General features: G+C 45.3%; 1 protein-coding gene across 3 annotated transcripts in view; it reads right to left on the bottom strand.

Moving 5' to 3' along the window:
- Window positions 1–10996, bottom strand: part of dlgap4b (discs, large (Drosophila) homolog-associated protein 4b) — a 49818-nt gene extending 38822 nt beyond the window's left edge. Inside the window, exons 1-6 of one of the 3 annotated variants that reach the window (XM_056272928.1) lie at window positions 9803–10996; window positions 9385–9599; window positions 7319–7321; window positions 5478–5570; window positions 4551–4701; window positions 2845–3097 (exon numbers count right to left, since the gene is read on the bottom strand). In XM_056272928.1, the coding sequence (XP_056128903.1) occupies window positions 2845–3097; window positions 4551–4701; window positions 5478–5570; window positions 7319–7321; window positions 9385–9599; window positions 9803–10996 (1909 nt within the window). Of the gene's footprint in view, window positions 1–938; window positions 1065–2182; window positions 2336–2844; window positions 3098–4550; window positions 4702–5465; window positions 5571–7318; window positions 7322–9384; window positions 9600–9802 lie in introns of those variants that run through there. The other 2 variants (XM_056272927.1, XM_056272929.1) reach the window with 2 other exon arrangements.
- Window positions 10997–19905: the final 8909 nt, after the last annotated feature.

The following is a 19905-nucleotide window of genomic DNA, read 5'->3' as shown; positions in this document are numbered from 1 at the left end:
GGCATACTGAAACTCGGCGAATTGCAGCTGCAAAAACGGAAAGGCGACGCCGCGGATAGTATAATGCGGGTGGATGGTCAATATCTAAGTGTTAAACTTAAATAAATAAACGCACAAGATGCACCGAAGACCATAAATACTTCATGGCAAAAGAGGCAATGTTGCGGAGTTAAAAATAGCGATTCAGCAGGCAGCCAAAGCATCAGAAATGTGTCGGGGGGGGGGGGGGGGGAGAGATAAGCGCGTCCGATAGCAGAGCCTGCCGAGCCCCGAGCTCTGCCTCAACCTGATGATTAAACACGATTTCGTTTTGTTTTCCTAATCGGTTGAATATGAGCTGATCCTCCTTTTAATGTGTTGACACAGCAACTGAAATTATAGTTTTTTTGGGGGGGGGGTGCTGTTTAAATTCACAGGTCAGTTGTGTTAGTTCGACAGACTATTAAAAAAATAAAATAAATCTAAGATCCTGGATGGGCTATGCATAGAGCTGTGACCTGTCCATGTCTTTTTAAACCCATTTTTTTATTTTTAAGTTAATAAAGGCTCAGTTTTCTGTTATACAGATAATAAACACGTGGCTAATGGTCATTGTCAGCGTCATATGCACATGCATGGCAAGTATGATATAATACAAAATACCAACGCTGGTCTGACACTGGCTTCCTTCAAGTGCGCCACAATATAACAGAGTCCACAATCGCCGAGCCATATCGCATAACTAACAAACTACTCTGTCTGCTCAGGTCGTTTATTCCGCTTTGCATGTGGACAAACTCTTCGCAAACAACTGAATTTTCGGCGCGGACGCGCAGCCCACGTCCAGTCAACCAGGCGGCAGGTATGGCAACAAGTGAATGGCAAGCTGAACCTTGACATTGTTCAATATACTACAATATAAATACTGACAGAACAATATCTGTCTGTGGAATACATACCCTGTGTCATTCGCAGGCAAAAGCGGAGCGCGATGGTGTCAGAGGTCAAACGCAAGTCTCGGCAGAGCAACTTGTCGACGGGATAGTCTGCTGGGTCTGTCTGTCTGTCTGACTGCCCGGCTGCTGACGGAGACCGTCTGGTTTACTTATCTTTTGTTTTGGAGGGGAGCCGTCTCTCCGGTGCAGGGGGGTGTGGCCGCGGAGCCGCCGTCTCATTCAGAGCGCCGCTGGGTCAACAGCGCCGCCGCGTGGACACCTAAGCGTGAGCCTCTTGCACGATAATCGCAGAGCGCAGGGAAGTCAGGTGCAGAGATTATATCCGCAGTAGTCCTCCTTTCATTTTACACGGGGAACGGTTAAGATGACAGCTATATCACACTGCCATGCAGGATTTTGTTGTTTTTACCTATTTAGGATTATGTTGTGTGTGCGAGAGAGAGAGAGAGAGAGAGAGAGAGAGAGAGAGAGAGAGAGAGAGAGAGAGAGAGAGAGAGAGAGAGAGAGAGAGAGAGAGAGAGAGAGAGAGAGAGAGAGAGAGAGAGAGAGAGTGACTATCAGTGAGCAAGTGAATGAGTGGAAGAAAGCACCTGTTTTGGGGATGGGAAGCACCTACAAGGGTGGACTGCTCATTTATCAAACCAAGACATCTAAGTATGAAAGGTCTCTGCAAATTTAAGGAGCAAAAATAAATAAATAAATAAAAATCTCCAGCTGAAACAAGTGAAAAGTCACCGACTGATCCTCTCTCCTCGTGAGGTTCAGGTGTAGTCTGTACAATTTTTGCCAGTGAAGGTTGCATCAGTGTCAACCTTTGCAGAAAGCTTGCAAGTGACATTTCCTCTGGTGCTGTAGGGTAGCGGTGATTTAGAAAGACTGTCCAAAAAAAAACAGATGCAATAGAGTAGACGCTTACTGCCAGTGTGTTTTCACAACGCTGGCAATGTGTCCTGTCAAAGTGCTCATGGGCAAGACACCGAAGGCATTTTTCCTCACTCACTGTAAATACCTTTGGATAAGAGAGCCAGTATCAATACTCCCCTTATAGATTTTCACAGGATTGCATAATAAGCAGTTTTCCTGGAGGCTTACTCTGACAAATTCTGTTTGACAGTAATTGCGCGGAGGTCCAGAGGGAATGTTGCAGTTATCTATTCAATTTATTTCAAGGGGAGATTTGGGAAGCTTTTAAAGGTGTGGAGGAGCTGGGTCGTTTTGGGTCTCTGCAGAAGTAACCACCTTGTTACCTTGGTTTGTGGGAAAGATGTGTGGTCTGCCTGTCCTCAAATGCTGAAGAAAAATTGCGAGCTGTTTCTCCTTTGGGGCTTTGTCCAAGCCAGTGGCTATCAGGTATGAGGCGAACTGTACTTTCCATATTTCCCATGAGGTAGAGTGGTCGTCTAGTGTGGGCAAGAGAGCCAAACTTGTGAGCCAAAATTGTGACATGTGCATTTGGTGGATTTGTGTCCCATCCAGCATCGAAGTCTATGGGAAACACTCAAATTGATGTTATAATCAAAAGCAAGGTTTGAGCCCACTTGTAGGAGTGACTCAAGCAAAGGGAGTGACAACTTAATAAAAACGAGGTAGCAATGGCTCCACTTTGCTGTCTCATATCTGCTGTGAAAATGATATGTCATTGCAGCTGTGGTCCCTTGATGTGAAATTTTTCCCATTTTTCTTGAACATGAAAGAAAATAATCACATTTTAAAATGTGGTAAACTAACATTTCCGCTATGACTGTGGCACACTTCCACATATAAAAGCTTACCCCAAGCCTTTTTTTTCCCTCTCCATTTGCCCACTTGAGTTGGCTTTTTCCTGCCAAAACATCCTTTGAGTTGCAAGTTTAAACGGTGTTAAATTATCTCGGTCAAAACAGTTCCCTGTTTCGAGCCAGCCACTCACCGGTGCTGGTGCTGTAGGTGCGAACAGTGGTTGCTGTGGGAGGGGGGGAGTCGGAGTCCACGGAGGCCGTGTCGTCATCCTGGGAACAGCCGGCTTGGATGGCTCTCAGGTAGCTGTGGCTGCGGGAGCGGAAGCATGTTGGCATGGGTAAGTCTGGAGGTTCTGGGTTGTCCTGAGAATGGGAGCGGGAATCTCTGAATGTGGATTCGGAGATGCGGTCTTCGTAGCGATGGCTTGTATCCAGGTCTCGTAGCTAAAAAAAGGGGGGGAAAAAAGGTTGGTTGGTAAAGAGGATGAGGGACGGTGTGCCCATATGTTCTCTATGTGTCTTCCTATGGTGGTTGGTCACAGAGACCAGTCCATAATCACTTGAATTCACCACTAATTGTCCAGATGACTGTGACTGTAAAAGTGCCAATCTTTCACCGTGATGAACACTTGGTAAAATGCAACGAAATGGCTCCAAAAGGGACAAAGGGTTTTTTGCATTGCGAAATCACAACTACTCGGAAAGTCGCCTTGTGCTCATCTGTGTGTGTATCCAGAAGAATGTGCAGCTCCTTCAAAGTCTCTTCAGACCGATACTTAAGAGGAGTTATTTCACAAAGAAAATGTCTGATCCATATCTGACATTTGTTGCACTGTCCGCTATGCAAAACTTATCAACTTAAAAGAAAGACTGCACTGAAGAGAGGGCAGAGTCTTTGAACAGTTTTTTCCCCCTAAGTATTCCACATAAATTGCATGCTTATAAAAGAGATTCAGCTATTTGATACTTATTGAAAATTCATGAAGCCAGAGGAAAAAAAATGACACAGATTTTGAAGACTGAGAGGCAGCTTTGCAGATGAAAGCTCTCATATTCCTTTGACCGACAGTAACAACCTGACTAGGAGTCAAAACACTGGGTGGCTAGGTTACTTTTAATGATGAACTAAGCTGTGACACTGGAGGAGAAGTAGGGAAAAGAGAGGGAGGGAGGGAGAGAGAGAGAGAGAGAGAGAGAGAAAGAGAGATGGGGTGGGGGGTGGGGATCATCCCACAATGACCATCTTTACCATCCCATGCTAAATTAATTTTGTTGCAAATTAGTGATTCAGTTGAAAATTAAAAAAAATCTGAATATATAATCCATTGGTGCTGTGCTATATACACATCATTAAAAAAAACAATACATTCACATTTCAGCCCACTAGGATCTTATGATGACATGACTCGGTCCAAATCCTGCACTAATATTCTAATGCCTCGTTTGACAAGGCCATTGAAAGAGATCATAGCCAGTTTAGCAGAGTTGTTCATTGTCTCAGTGACCTATCAGCAGTGGGGTTGTAGCTTTTGTAAAAATGGATAAAAAAGCCTTGAAAGTATGAACATCACTCATTTAAGTTTGAGCACGAGATATTAATATGAGGTCGTAACGGGGATTCTTTCATTCCAGCAGCTCATATTTCTAATGCCATTCAAGCTGTTATCTGTTGAAATGCTTTTTTTTTCAAGCAGAAGAAGGTGCCTATGGTAGAGTGAAGGTCAAAGTAAATGTACTTCTTGGCCATTGAAAGAATATCCAGTAAGCTAATGAGAGCGAGACAGAGGCCGAAATAGAAGGCAGTTTGTTAAGCATACAACAGTTTGGGCTGTTGGTAAGCCCTTTAAAGGCCATTTTCCATACAATCAATCTCTTGTCTGCCCAGGTGACCTCTGACCTGTCCCATGCAGCTGCTCCTGCCCAAGGTGCTGCAGGCCTGGCTGAAGTCATCATCATCCCAGCGTGGGAAAGACGAGCCCGAGCCCCCAATGCAGTCCAGGTGGTCCAGGCTACGGTTGTTGGAGAGCTCTCTGAGGGATGGAAGACAGCTAGAAAGATGAAGAGCATGAGAGGGAAAACAAGAAAAAAGGTGATGGGGGGGGTATGATAAGCAAAGAAACAACATGAAAAAAGGTGAGGAAATGTTCAGGATAAAGAACAGATGTTTATAGAGGAAAATGGGGAGAGAGAGTTGGGAGAGCATAGAAGAGAAGAAAATGAGAAATGGTCAGCAAAGACAAGGATAGGAAAGGAGTGGAAAAAAAATGAAGGCATGGGTCATTATTCAAATAACTCCTTTAATCTGTATCAGACTTCATTCTCATTCGCCACTTATATCCAACATCCATCACTACAGCATCTAAGCATGCAAAGCAAATGATATCAAGCCACGCCGTATGTATGCACAGCTATCTGCTCCATCATGGTGCCAAAGTCAAAGAACACAGGGATTGCCATCGAATATCAGCTGTACTGGAACCCAGTATGTCTGCTCTCTTTATTCAGTCTTTGTTGGCACACAGTGATAGTTACATGACAGTGAACTGCCATGTGATGGCACTTGGACACAGAAGCCAACTCCTGGCCATGGACAACGTTAAAACTGGGCACGGAGCAGACCTTTCACTTGAAAGCACCGGGGGCAGACGGTGTCAAGAAACTGGAGTGAGGCTGATGGTTGACAGGTGCATGAAGTTTGCATTTTTGTGTTGCCATTTGTAAGCACCTAAGGGGGACAGTGCAATCCAATCAGAAGTAAGCTTTTTTTTTGCGCTGTGCCCCCCTGCAAGTGGTTGACAGGCCTGTCACTGACCTGCTCATTGACCTGCCCAGCTGGTGCAGAGAAGACACACTGTGGAGAGGAGACCACAGTGCATCCAGCTCCCCCTGCAACATGGCGTAATCCAGGGCTCTGCTGCTCATGTCAGCCAGGGTGAAACGGATCACGGCGCAGGTGTGGGGTTAGACGGTCAGGGGGATTGGCAGTTGGAGTACGGTTAGTCACTCAAGTATACTTTAAAGGGGATATAAATCCTTATATTTTCCAAACAGACAACTCAGTTCTCTACATGAGGGATTGCATACGTTTGTGTGTGTATGTGTGTATGTGTGTGTGCGCGTGCATGCGTGTGTGTGTGTGTGTGTGTGTGTGTGTGTGTGTGTGCCCATGTGCCTGCACATGCATGCATATATTAGGCAGGTCTGTGTTAGGTTATTTAGATACTGTCCTCTTCTATCAGTTTACAGTTGTTACACATATCATTCCTCCCCGTGTGGCTGTGATTGTGTGATACATATTTTTCAGACATATTAGAGCACTTGCAAAGTGTAATTTTTGAGGTTGGCCTCAAAACTAAAAGCAAAAGTATCAGGCGGAACAAAAGCACGTTACAATAACAATACACTAAAACAGATGCTGTTGCTATGTTTTACCCTTGTTGGACATTTAGTTCAAATTCTTTGTAGCGATAGCTACCCAAAGGTGATTTATGGGGAAATTCTCTACCCCTTGAAAAACTTAGTAAACTTAGTATAAATTCCAACTTAGCATATATAACAAGTCTTTAATTTGTCAATTGTTTTTGTTCTTTGACATGTTTAATTGTTTCACACTTTAATAATTGCAAAGTAATATGATTAAGGAAATTCTGCAAACAACTGATGTTCCATATAGGATGCAGATAATTTGACCCATGCTGCTGAGTTTGCAGGCATAACCAAAGAGACGCTATCAGAACTTGCAAACATGCTAAGATAGTTACCGAGGTGGTAGCCATGTAATACGTGGCTCATTTTATCTTTTCATTATTGAAAAGGATTATTTTTCCATCCATTATCCAAGGCCAAAAACAAACAAGTTCATGGATGCATAACAGGACTAATACAGGACTTACTTGGGACTTGAAACCATGTATTACAAACAGCCAAAAAAAACAAAAAACGTTCAAAACAAAGTCTAACAAGTGACCAATAAGTGCGACGCAAAACGACAAACTCAAAATATCTTGATGTGTGAAAGAGAAGGCTCAGCTTTGGGTCATTTATTCACCTTTACCTTTGGTTTCTGTTCATCCGAACAGCGTTTGTTTAACCTAGCAAAGATCCTCGTTCCCGAGACACAACATGACCGCGCGTAGGGCGCTCGCACGCAGCCGTGACGTCATGCAGACAAACAAAGATTTTTCTGGGCTTTTTCTGGGCTTTAAACATTTTTAAAAAAGATTAAAACCCCATGGCTTAAAAATACACAATACAAAGAGTAATAATTGACCATGATTATAGCCGCAGGTGTCCTCTCAACAGTTTTACAGGCGTTTCTTTTACAATGGTGGTCTATGGGGAAAACGCTTTTTTGGCCCGCCGGGGATTTTCCTCTGCAATACCGCGAGTGACCACTGGGGGAAAATTGGCGGCGCCGCGGTATCCAGTTCTACTTCATTACTAAGCCGGAGGTAACACGGGGATAAATTGGGTTTTGAGGCGATAATCAATGTTAATATTCTTAACACGGGAAGTGGAAACCACCCTCTCACCAATAAGTTTGGGGGAATCAATGATGACGTTCTTATGTGTTGCCTGTTTAGTAATGTGTCATTACATTTGTGAGGGTACAGTTAGATGAGCAGATGTTTGAATGTTATTTTGTCAGTCTCTTTCATATTTCACCTTCTAACAACAGACTATTACAGACACTCGCATGCTGACAAGAAATCCAACGAAGCCCTCTCTTAACATCACTTAACCCGACAACAGAAAAATCTAAAGAATCGAAAAATTGAACGAGGAAAAAAATGCATGCAGTTTTTAATATCTTAGATATGGATTAAATTGGATTTGTTTTTTTTAAATTTTTCCACATGGAAACTAGTTTTACCACATATATCACCAGATGTTGTCATTTGATGCTAAGTACAATGGGTCACAGTTAAACACACAAGTCAAATAAGAATTGTATTAGTGACATTCAAATATACATTATAAGCAAATGTGACATTGTCCCGCTTGACATTAGCTTGGAAACGTTTGGGAATTTGGATTATTTATTTATTTTCTGTAGTTTTTAAAAAAAAGAGTAGTCATCTTGTCTATGGCCCACTGCTCTGTATCACATGTAGTGGAACAGATCTGCTTCACAAAGCATGTAACCCATGTAACCTGAAGACTGTGAGGCTTCCGGGTCCGTCAGTCAGAGAGGATGAGGCTGGACTGGGAAGATTTACGAGTTTAGCACTAGAACGACCAGGACGGTCCCTCTGGATTTTCAAAGTTTAATAAGTTTGTGGAAGAGAAACAAAGATACAGACCTGCCGCTCACTGAATGGTCATAAAATGCGCTTTACATGAATTGCACAAAAAAGAGAAAAAAGTTATGAAAAGATCTACCTAAAACGACCACGACTGGTCAAAATGACCGCACGTAATTTGCGTGTGATCGTGCACGTCATGTCACTATTTATGACGTGTGTTGGTCGCATCGTTTCCTTCGCGAAGTTCATTGCTCTGTGCTAGAAACACACTAGCGTTCTCCAGTGCAGAGTAATAGTCTAAACTTCCATCCATCCAACCATCCATCCATCCATCCAGCCATCCATCCATCCATCCATCCAGCCATCCATCCACCCGAACCGCTTATCCTGCTCTCAGGGTCACGGGGACGCTGTCGCCTACCCCAGTGGTCACTGGGCAGCAGGCGGGGAGACACCCTGGACAGGCCGCCAGGCCATCACACACACACACACACACACACACACACACACACACACACACACACACACACACACACACACACCTAACAAGGGGCAATTCAGTATGGCCGATTCACCTGACCTACATGTCCTTGGACTGTGAGAGGAAACCGGAGCACCCGGAGGAAACCCACGCAGACACGGGGAGAACATGCACACCCGATTTTTGATTATTGCCAACATGTCTGGTTACAGACGCCGTTTCAGACGCACCATGACCACCACCGGCGCGTTGCAGTATTTACAGGCGTTGGACAGCGACGATTTTAAATGGTCTGAAAAATAGTATTAAAGCTGTTAAAATGTTAATGTTGGTGTCAGTCGTTTCTTAACAGACATACGACCATACGCAATGCGTTAATATCGCAATTGGGTGTTTATCTTGACATAATATAGAGTTTAAAACCCGGCGGTCATTTTGACCGCCCATGGTCGTTTTAGGTAGAAGTGAAATCCCGGTCGTTCTAGCAACTGGAAGTGTTTGTCATGTTGCGTAAACTACACCAGCACTGACTGTATCTTCTCAGCCTGTAACGGGAACACTGTAAAATCTAATTTTAGCTGATGACAGTATGGCTTCAGCATGTGGAGGAAGGCAGGAAGAACAACCTAATGTGACTAAGAGCATAGCATCTTAGTTGAGTGTGTGTGTGTGTGTGTGTGTGTGTGCGTGTGTGTGTGTGTGTGTGTGTGTGCGTGTGCGTGTGCGTGCACATATTTCTTGATGTGTGTCTCAACAATGGCAGTGTGAGTCAATTGGATGTGTGGCTTACTTATCATTACTTCCTCGGTGAATGTCTCGATTGACCTTGATTAACTGTTGTCATTATGTATGAGTAAAATCAGCACAATGCACATACGTACATTTCAACACAACTGTGTTGTGTATTTTTGTTTCTTTTTCTTTTTTTGCTGCTCTATATTTAAGAGTATCATGTAATAAGATACATCCCTGTGTGGAAGGGCAGGATCATCTAGGCGTCTTACTTGCGTGGGGGTAGTAGCTCGCTCAGAGACTGCTGGGTGGCCCTGAGGTAGCTCTGGCGACGAGCGGCGGCTTTTGGCGAGGGTTTGGGGCTCCCCTCCGAGTCATCGCTGTCCTCCATGTCGCCCATGGCTTTCACATAGCTGCCGCTGCGCATACGCCGACATGGGATTTCATTGGCACCCCCACTGCGGCCCAATGTGCTGCTCCAATCACCCTACAGGCAGCATTGGCCCACTAAAATTAGCCTTTGGTTATCTTTTTAAACCATATCACTGTAACACTGGCATTGATAAAAAAAAATCTTTTGGCACTGAAACGACCTACAAATGGAATAGGATTTTTTTTCAGAGATAATATTCTCTTATATTCTACATATTCAATGACTGCATAGATTTCACTCGTTTCAGATGTACTCACCCTTCGGCCGACTTGCAGGTAGTTGCAAGTTAGCTCCTGCTGGCAGGATTTGGACTTTAGCATACTCCTATCCAGAGTGGCTGAGCCTTTCTGGATAACCTGTCTCGGATGACCCATGGTCAGTGTGGACCATGAGCTGCCTTTCATAAAGTCACTGTCATTCATAGCCATACCTCCTCCACCACTTCCTCCCCTACTCCCAGGCCCTGGTAGGGCCTGATACTTCATGTCACTGTTGCTTTTGGAGGTGCTGATGGTGTTGTAGCCACTGTGGATGTATCTGCTCTGCCCCCCCTGGCTGTCGTGTCCGGTGGGATGTCCCAGAGTCATCATGGCCACGGGGTTGGGGTAGTTGCTCAAGTCACTGCTGTCCAGGTCATCTGAGCTCCAGTAGCCCGACATGTTGGAGCGTGGTCGCCGTTTGGTGGTCCCCTCAGATTTGGTACCCCGATCTTTACTTTTGGCCCTGCGATTCTGTTTACCTCCATCTTCTGTACCAGATGAGCCCCCACCGCTGCCAGCAGAGCGTCCATTGATGTTGCCTTTCATGTTGTGACTCTCTAATGACTGAGACTTGGCAAAGAGCTTCTGGACTGAGTGCAGCATGTAACGAATGCGGCCGGGGCTGTCCGTGCGCTGCTTGGCCGCGGCCACGGCAGAAGTCCTGTGGAACTGCAGTGTGCTGAAGCCGTCTTGGCCACCAGGCAGCTGCTTATCAAACTGTTCCAGCAGATTAGGTGGAGCCTGGTTCTTGGATGCGTGATGTGATATGGTTGCCGAGCCACTCGTTATCATGGGCATCCGTCCACTGAGCCCTGTCATGCCCATCCCCATCCCCATGCCCATAGACATGGACATGGATGTGCCCATGGTCCCTGTAGTTATGCCCCCAATGCTATCCCCTGGCAGGGAGAAGTCAGACTGGTCATAGGAGTTGTAGTGGATCCTTGGGAAGGTGCTGCTGTTGGACAGCTGGTTATTGAGCTGCAGCATGCAATCCGATGGGAGGGAGCCAGGGTTTGCTGAGGGGTAGTGGTGAGGGTCCATGGTGTCATAGTGGTCCATGGTGGGACTCAGCAGGTAGGGGCTGCGCGGCAGGGTGCTGGTTTGGTGAGGGTAGAGGGCTTCCGAGGGGTTTGCGGGTTCGTAGGATTCTGACAGGTGACGGTTACGATTGGCCCCCAACCCTTTCATGGTGGTCAGGAGGGACCCGGCTCCCTAGTCGAGCCCCTGGGCTGGGAGAGATGGACATAAATCTTCAGCGTGGCTCCTAAAAGAGAGACGAAAAGGAGACAGAACCAGGGAAAGACAGTGAAGAAAAGTAGTTTGTCTCTCTCAAAAACACACAAACAAATTCAACAGTGCCTGTCAGCTCAGCAGCCCAAACACACCCACTTATGTGCAGTCCAGACTGCCAACAGGCCAGCACTGTAGATCTGTGAAGGAAATATTTTGAGATGAATGAGCCAGCTTTTCACAGCCTCCCACAGTGAACATCTGTGTTGCAGTGCTGGAACTGTATTGAAGAACAACAACCTGAAGAACAATGCTGCTCTGTAGATAGTGGGTCAGGGCATACATTATGGGGAAAAGAACAATCACTGGCAGTCATCCGCATCAACTCACAGCTATGTGGAGCTCTGTGTCACTTGATCAAATCAGAAACAAGTCAACAAATCTCTCTTTTTTCTAGTGTGTTTTCCACAGCTGTGTCTAAAAAAATAAATAAAAAAAACCCAGCATTTCAACAAACTACTAAATTTGCAAGTATCAGTACAGCTTTTCAGGTTAAATATGTGCAAAATTTTTCTTTTAAGTCTTTTATTTTGGCATCAAACTATGATACAAGTTTGTAGACCAGACACATTTTTGGTAAGAGGAATATTAATAACATCATTATATGGCAGTTTTATTGAAAAAATCTCTATCAAAAATGTATTCATCAACAAAGGAGCTAAGTCTCAATATCTGCCTCTGAGCAACAAACATTAACACAGTCTGTGACTGGGAGAAGAGAGTGTGTTATGCCAGGTGAAAGCCAGCAAGCAATCCTTTTTCTCATGCCCAAGCTCAAAGATTACACCTTGCGTGTGCTCGGCTCTTATAGCACTACCTGCTGCTGCTGACTGCCTCCCTGAGCATCCGTCAGGTTAGGTGTGGTACAGCACAACTGAATCTCAGGGAGAGCCCCCACCTCCAGCTGGTAAGCTCCCTGTCTGACCCCACCTTTCCATCTGTTCTCTCTCTCTCTCGCTCTCTCTTGCTCTCTCAGGGTACCCCTGGCAATGGACACTAGTCTCCTGTCCTGTCTCAACATGGCCAGCCAAGGATGGCAGGCAGATTGTCATAGTAAACCAGTAAAGAGGATTGGACCAGCAGGTTGTGTTGGCAGCCAGGCCTCCCTCACCTCGTAGACAGACTGTGCCAGTGCCCTACCTGGCAAAGCTGTGGGGAAGGAACTACCTACAATAGAAAGGGGTGGATGTTAATGAACGAGGGATAATGTGTTGGCGGTAAATTGGAAGTAATGTGACAGCTGTGTACTTCCAGTTTAGTTATTACCAATTATAGGAATACATTAATTCCGATTAATTCCACATCCTGGTCATCAGTCTGGCCAGACTACATGTCCACAATAAGGGCTCTGAACAAAACAACTCCACAGCCCCGAGAAGTAGATGCTAAATGGACACTTATTTATTTTGGCATGCTGACTACATGTCAAACAATGTTTTCCAGACAACAATTTAACCATATCTCCAGGGTTTGATCAGACTTTTTAAAAAATATTTATCTTTTATTTTAGTAAAATTAGTGAGCAGCAAGCTAGATATGGATAATTGGTAATGACACTGCAAATGACAGTTAAAGAATTCCAGATTGACCCGCAAGGGACAAGACAACTGTAATGAGACCTTACATATAGTGCAGATAAGATACTGTACTTCATGGAAATAGACAGAATTTAAATGTGATACAGGTATACATTCAAAGATGAGGAATATTCTATTATAGTTGCATTGGTGTTGTTGGTAGTAGACTGTGTGTACCGTGATAGTCTCATTTACTGTAGGGTTACAGTCAGAAGTTATTAAATACAACAGGAACAACTTGAGAATGTTTTATAGTGAGGAAAATGTATTTATGATCTATTTTAGGTTCACAGAGCTACTGAAAAATGTAGGAGTTTGTCCTCAAGGAAAGATTAAGACTAAGTTAGGACAGAGAGTAATCTATATATTTCACCCACCCAGATGTATTCTCATAAAATCTGGTGAGTTGAACTAGTCATAAGCCTAGCATCACCTCACCTAACCTCATCTCACCTAACCTCATCTCATCTCATCTCATCTCATCTCATCTCATCTCAGCTCAGCTCATCTCATCTCATCACTAACCTCAATGCAGTGGTGGCTGGTCAATGGCTGACCCTTGATAAGGTGCAATGGTGCAGAGAATATATCAGATATGCTGAAATAGATGTTAGCAGGTTACTTACATGCCTGAGGTAGATGGTCATGACAGAATGTACCAGTATATACAATGTATAGTACAGTATGTACAGTATATACAAAATGGTTGGATTTATTTGACAGTGTTAAGCATTAATTTGAATGACAGACCACAGAAAGAAACTTTTTATAGCTGGTTGTTTTGGGGTACAGTGCTCTGTAGTGCCTACCAGAGGGGAGGAGTTGGAACAGATTGTGACCATGGTGTGATGGGTCTGCAGTGATGTTGCCTGCCCATTTCCTGAGTCTGGAGGTGTGTATATCCTGAATAGACAGCAGGTTGGCACCAATGATTTTCTCTGCAGACCTAACTGTCCATTGTAGTCTGTCCCTGTCATGTTTGGTGGTTGAACCAAACCAGACAGGGATGGATGTGCAGAGGGCAGACTGGATTATTGCAGTGTAGAACTGAATCAACAGTTCCTGAGGCAGGCTGAATTTCTTGAGCTGGAGGAGAAAGTACATCCTCTGCTGGGCCTTTTTTCATGATTGTGTCTATGTTGGATGCCCACTTTAGGTCCTGGGAGATTGTGGAACCCAGGAATCTGTAGGTTTTCCCTTTAGACACAGTATTGTTGAGTATGGTGAGGGGGGGCAGTACTGGGGGGCTCCTCCTGAAGTCCATTGCATCTCTGCTATTCTGAGAGTGTTCAGCTCCAGGTTGTTATAGCCGCACCAGAGGGCCAGCTGATCAACCTCCCATCTATATGCAGACTCGTTACCATCCCAGATAAGGTCAATGATTGGTTGTGTCATCCACAAATTTCAGGAGTCACCTGAGGTGCAGTCGTTAGAGGGAAAAAAGTAGAGGGGAGCGCACACATCCCTGGGGGGCGTCAGTGCTGACTGTCTGGGTGCTGGATGTGATTTTCTCCAGCCTCACCTGCTGCCTCCTGTCTTTCAGGGAGTTTTTAATCCACTGGCAGATGGGGGCTTGTACAGTGATCTGGGTGAGTTTGGAGTTGAGGATATCTGGGACCATGGTGTTGAACGGTGAGCTGAAGTCCACAAACAGGACCCTTCTGTATGTCCCTGGGGAGTCAAGATGTTGGAAGATTTAATGCAATCCCATGTTGACTGCATCATCCACTGACCTGTTTGCTCGGTAGGCAAACTGCAGGGGGTCGAGCAGCGGGCCTGTGATTTCCTTCAGGTGGGCCAACACCAGTCTCTCGAAGGATTTCATGACCACAGACATTAGGGCAATGGGCCTGTAGTCATTTAATCCTGTGATACAGGGTTTCTTGGAGACCGGGATGTGAAGCAGGAGGGGACTTCACACAGCTCCAGTGATCTGTTGAGGATCTGTGTGAAAATGGGGGCCAGCTGGTCAGCACAGACTTTAAGACAGGAGGGTGACACGCCATCCGGCCCCGGTGCCTCCCTGGTCTTCTGTCTCTGGAAGAGCTGGCACACGTCCTCAACACAGATTCTGAGTGCGAGTGGGGGTCGGTGGGGAGGGGAGGGTGGCTGGCAGAGAGTGCAGTTGGTTGTGTGTTGTGGCCGGAGAGGGTGAGGGGTGTGAAAGTTGGCTTTTCCAACCTGCAGTAAAACCCATTTAGGTCGTCAGCCAGTTGATGGTTCCCTGCAGTGTGGGGGGATGGTCTCCTGTAGTTGGTAATGTCTTTCAAACCACTCCAGACTGATGATGGGTCATTGGCAGAAAATCTGTTTTTCAACTTTTCAGAGTAGCACCTTTTTGCCACTCTGATCTCCTTTGTGAGTGTATTTCTGGCTTTGTTATACCAGATCCGGTAGGAAACCACCATTCAACCCCACCCCCACTACGTAATGTAAAACAAAGATGTTTGCATGCATGAGTGAGCAAGCGCGCCCGCACACACACACACACACACACACACACACACAGACACACACACACTCCCCAGATTACTGCCTTTAAAAACAGCAAAGCCAGGATAACTGGGTTGACGCACAATTTTCTTTTAAGTGATCACCTTTTCGCCAAAACTTCCACTGGCCCCAGTCAACAGCCATGTCTTCAACCCCGGTTTTATTTCCACTCACAACACCTAGGGCTAAAAATCACTCATGCTTGAGGTTGTGCAGTTGTAAAAGGGACAATTTGACACACAAAACAGGCTCATTACCTGATTCATTAAAATGTTGATGGGAAGTAACCTAGCAGAAAATCATTGTGCTCACCTTCAAATAGGAGAATGCATTGTACAACTATTAAAAATGGCAGCGAAGGGACCCGGAGAAAATGAGGTGATTGCAAGCTGCAGTGTACCCCTACGCCAACTGCAGGTAATAAGGAGTAAGAAAAATCCCCCTCTGGAGTCACACATGGATGTGCTTGGAATCCATAGTGTCAGAAAAAAAGTACAAGCACATGTACATGCATAAGCATGCATAGATCCACAGACACAAATATACAGTCCCCCCCCCCAACAAAACTACTACCTATACATCCATTCATGACCCCACACACTTCTTGGACAAGCAATTAGCTATTAGCCAATCCTCTCTATGAGAATTACGTAGCTCTCCATTTCATGCCGCCACCATTAGCATGCTGCAGGCACAGACTCATTTAGAGTCATTAACCGAGCCTCTCTGCCATCTCCGCTGATAGGGTCAAATCCTCTAAATCCCTTTACACCACATTAGCTAACTGTCTTATATCCTGCCGTGACATGCCACTCAGCTAAGCTTAGCGTACCCTCCTCAATGTGTCAACCAGTATGGCTAAGACAGCTAGTGATACTGCATGTTATTAGTGGAGGATACATCTGTAGGCTATGTCTGTAGGCGGGGTTATATAATTTTCAAGTTTAATTTTAATTTCATACCAGAACATCGGTTTTATGTAGCAGAATCTCTTACATACTGTGTCAAAAGATTATGATTTTTTATTTTGAGGTGCTTTATTGATCCCCGTAGGGAAATTATGCTTTACATTTAACCCACCCTAGCTGTGTAGCTAGGAGCAGAGGGCAGACACCGTGCAGCACCCGGGGACCAACTTCAGTTCTTCTTGCCATTGGGGCACAGACAGGAGTATTAACCCTAACATGCATGTCTTTTTGATGGCGGGGGAAACCGAAGCACCCGGAGAAAACCCACCGCAGACACAGGGAGAACATGCAAACCCCACACTGAGGACCATCTGGGATGACCCCCAAGGTTGGACAACCCCGGGATTCGAACCCAGGACCTTCTTGCTGTGAGGCGACAGCGCTAACCACCGGGCCACCGTTCTGCCCAATGTTGCAAAACCAATAAATTGAAGACAGATGAGTGACCCAAAGTTTTACGCATTTTCCGAGATAGCATTTGTGAATGATAGCGCTTTACAAAAACATATAAAACAGATAGAAAGCTATCAGTGAAATGCATAATTAGGCTTCTGCAACCAGCTGATGCAATATTGGAAACACAGAATGATACTGAAAATGTGGCATTCTGCAATTGCAAGGGTGACTCAGTGCAGGGAGATCACATTCACTTTTCAAGAGGCTGGGCAAACAGTGTAGTGAAGATAAATCCTAGCAAGCTCTAATGTATGAATCATATATCACCAATATAAGATGCAACTTACTTTCACTTCTGGCACAAACCGGCTATCACAGGTGAGTGAATGTCAGAGGACATGGGCTTTTACGCCAGGGAGACCGAGATAACGGTTAGGGTCATGTTACTGCATTCATTAGCTAACCGCTAGACCGGCAGGAGTACGTGTGTGTTTGTCTTTACGTGTACTCACATGCATATGTACAGAATATTCACACGCATGCATGCACATATGTGCTCATGTGCCTGTGTTTGTGTGTCTTTCACACCCTGCTAGGAGCTTCTGGTGACACAATCTCGCTGCTTTGTGCACTGGGGAGCTGCCATCTGCTCCTCCGATGGGACAAGGGGAGCTGGCATAGTGTCCAATTCATGACCTTTACCAATTTTCTCAGCCACTGCTTCTTCATCATCAGCATGGGAAGTTCACGCTTCAAACCAGAAGAGGGCGATCACATGCAGTATAAGTAGGACAGCATGTCTGCCAAGTTTGAGTTTGACGCACACATAGCTACACAACAAAGATGAATGATGATGATTATTGGTATTTTTTCTGCTGTGATTTGTCCGCGGTAGTGGTTATTTGTTAAAGGACCAATGTCGTTGGCATATAGGGGCCATCATTGGCATTATGAGGCCCTAACACCAATCAGCCAGTGGGTCAGTTGGTTAGTAAATCAGTCATTCCGTCAGTCTGTCTCTCTGCCTGTCTTTGTTTCTAAATGACACACAAAAAGAGTTGAGAATACGAGTTTTCTCAACGCGTCACCCTCGCTGTTCACCTGTTTACTCCATGATAACAGTCAACTATAATAAATCACAAACTGAATGAATCTGTTCTGATCCTTACGCAGTGTACATAGCATTCGACAAACAGCTATTTGTTTAACTTGACCACGACGTGTTCCTGGTTTAGCTGAATCCCAGATCCAAGGCAAGCATTCACGCTCACAGACCATACAACACGTGAGCAGGTTGCCAACATTTTTGACATCGTCCATGTTGTCAGATTAGGAGCAGGACCCCACAGGTTGCAAAATTCCAGACCCAGGGCCCCTGGGTTACCAGATTTCAGACTGGGGTTCTCAAAACCTTTACCGAGACTCTCTGCGTTATTGGGGTTTAAGACTAGATTGGCAATTCTCAAGAGTTACGATCGTTAAATGGGCAAGAGGCTGTGTAGCTACAGGAAATCATAGCATCATCCGCGGGGCAGTGTATAGACAGGGTCGTTTGTCAAAATGCGACTCCGTCACTGGCCCAGAGCCCATTTGCTCTCGAAGCTCTGCCCCAGAAGACTGGGAGGACCTGTGTGTGTGTGTGTGTGTGTGTGTGTGTGTGTGTGTGTGTGTGTGTGTGTGTGTGTGTGTGTGTGTGTGTGTGTGTGTGTGTGTGTGTGTGTGCACGTGCATGAGCGGGTGCACGCATAAGTGCGAGGTAGGAAGAGGAGGGCCTATGTTTACAAGGTACTCTTGAGAGAGGGCGAGATTGAGAAGAGAGAGACCCGAGAGAGAAGGAGGGGGGAAAGTGGGTTGGGTTTTGACAGCGGCGAAAATGAACGCAATCTAAAGGGAAATAAGTACGTGTGAAATTGTGCAAATGTGTTCTTAAACTCGTGCTCCGGGGGGGGGGGGGACAAGAAAGGAAGGAGGGGGAGGAGGAGATGGAGAGATAAAAAAAAAAGCAGGGGGAGAAGGCAAGATAACAGGCAGGAGGGAGAAGCTTTGGGGAAAGAAAGAGAGATCAGTATCAAAAGAACAAGAGGAGGAAAGACACAGTGAGATTACAGCGAGGCGGTTTGGAGGCTGGGTGTGACTTGAGTGAGGTTTGACGCACATTGTTGCAACATGCCCCCTGTAAAAGTGCGACGGTGTTAACGTGTGTGGGATACGTATATGTGTGAGATATCTGTCTAAACACAAATAACACTGGAAAGTGTGTTCATACGTCCCCGGTTTCGGACGTTTCACCTCCTCTAAAGTTACGAGTGTTTACTTGGTAAAGAGAACATCTAAACACATCGCTTCATTAATAATAGATATTATGTACGTGTGTGTGTGTGTGTGTGTGTGTGTGGGGGGGGGGGTCTGAAGCAGTCTAACCTTGTCCTAATTACGCTATATCTATTCCATCAGTGCTGTGAACTGGCCCATTTTCATGGCTATAAATTTACCAGTCTCCCCTCAGCTGGTGATGGATGACCCGCTCATTTTAGCCCATCTCTGAAGAGTGCACACTGAAGAGAAAGTCACTGAAAGAAGGTGCCACTGCTTTTACAATATCACAGGAGGGTGGCGGGGGTTGTTGTCCGTTCCCTCAAAAGCTGTTTTTGCATTTAACCCTTATGTCATCCACACTTTGTGTATATGAACAAAAACAGCGTTTCACTTTTTCTAAAGTTGGGGTCACCGTAGGAAAAGTCATCACATTTCAGGCTGAAAGAAGACCATGTAGGGTCTTTTCCCTGCTGTTGCACACTGTTGTGGGTCTTTTTGACCCGGAAGACCACAGAGAGGTTAAACTCAGCAAGGTGCAGAGCACGGCATTGTTAGCATGCTAATGCTCAAGGCCGAGGGGAAGCTCACGGTTGTTTCTTTGGGTATTGCGGAGGGGTCGCACTCTCACAGTATTAACAAATCTACTTAGTAGTTTAAAAAACGTCACCATGGCTGCAAGAATGCATCATCACTTTTCTTTTCTTTTCTAAAACGAATGCAATGCCGGCGAATTTTGATAGATTATGAGAATTATGAGGTGTACCTCTTTTCAAGTTGTTAGACAGCGGATTAGAGCTCCCGGGCACTTTGATGTGCACACAGAGGATTTGAGAATTGGCAGACCGGAAAATTATAAAAACGATGTTGTGCAATTCCTCTGACGCTTTTAAAGCCATGATGGGGACAGTAGGGTGGCCCAGTGCTCATTTTTCATTGAGAAATTCAAGTTCGAGGCCCAGTGTTCCCAGATGTCATTCATGTCATTCATGTCATTTGATGGCATTCATGTCATTCAGTTATGTCATAAATGTCATTTATTTAATGTGGGCAGCATGGT

The sequence above is a fragment of the Lampris incognitus genome, chromosome 2 (assembly GCF_029633865.1).
Source record: "Lampris incognitus isolate fLamInc1 chromosome 2, fLamInc1.hap2, whole genome shotgun sequence".
Taxonomy (NCBI): Eukaryota; Metazoa; Chordata; class Actinopteri; order Lampriformes; family Lampridae; genus Lampris; species Lampris incognitus.
Note: the sequence above shows the minus strand (reverse complement) of the source record. Positions and strands in the feature narration are given on the sequence as shown.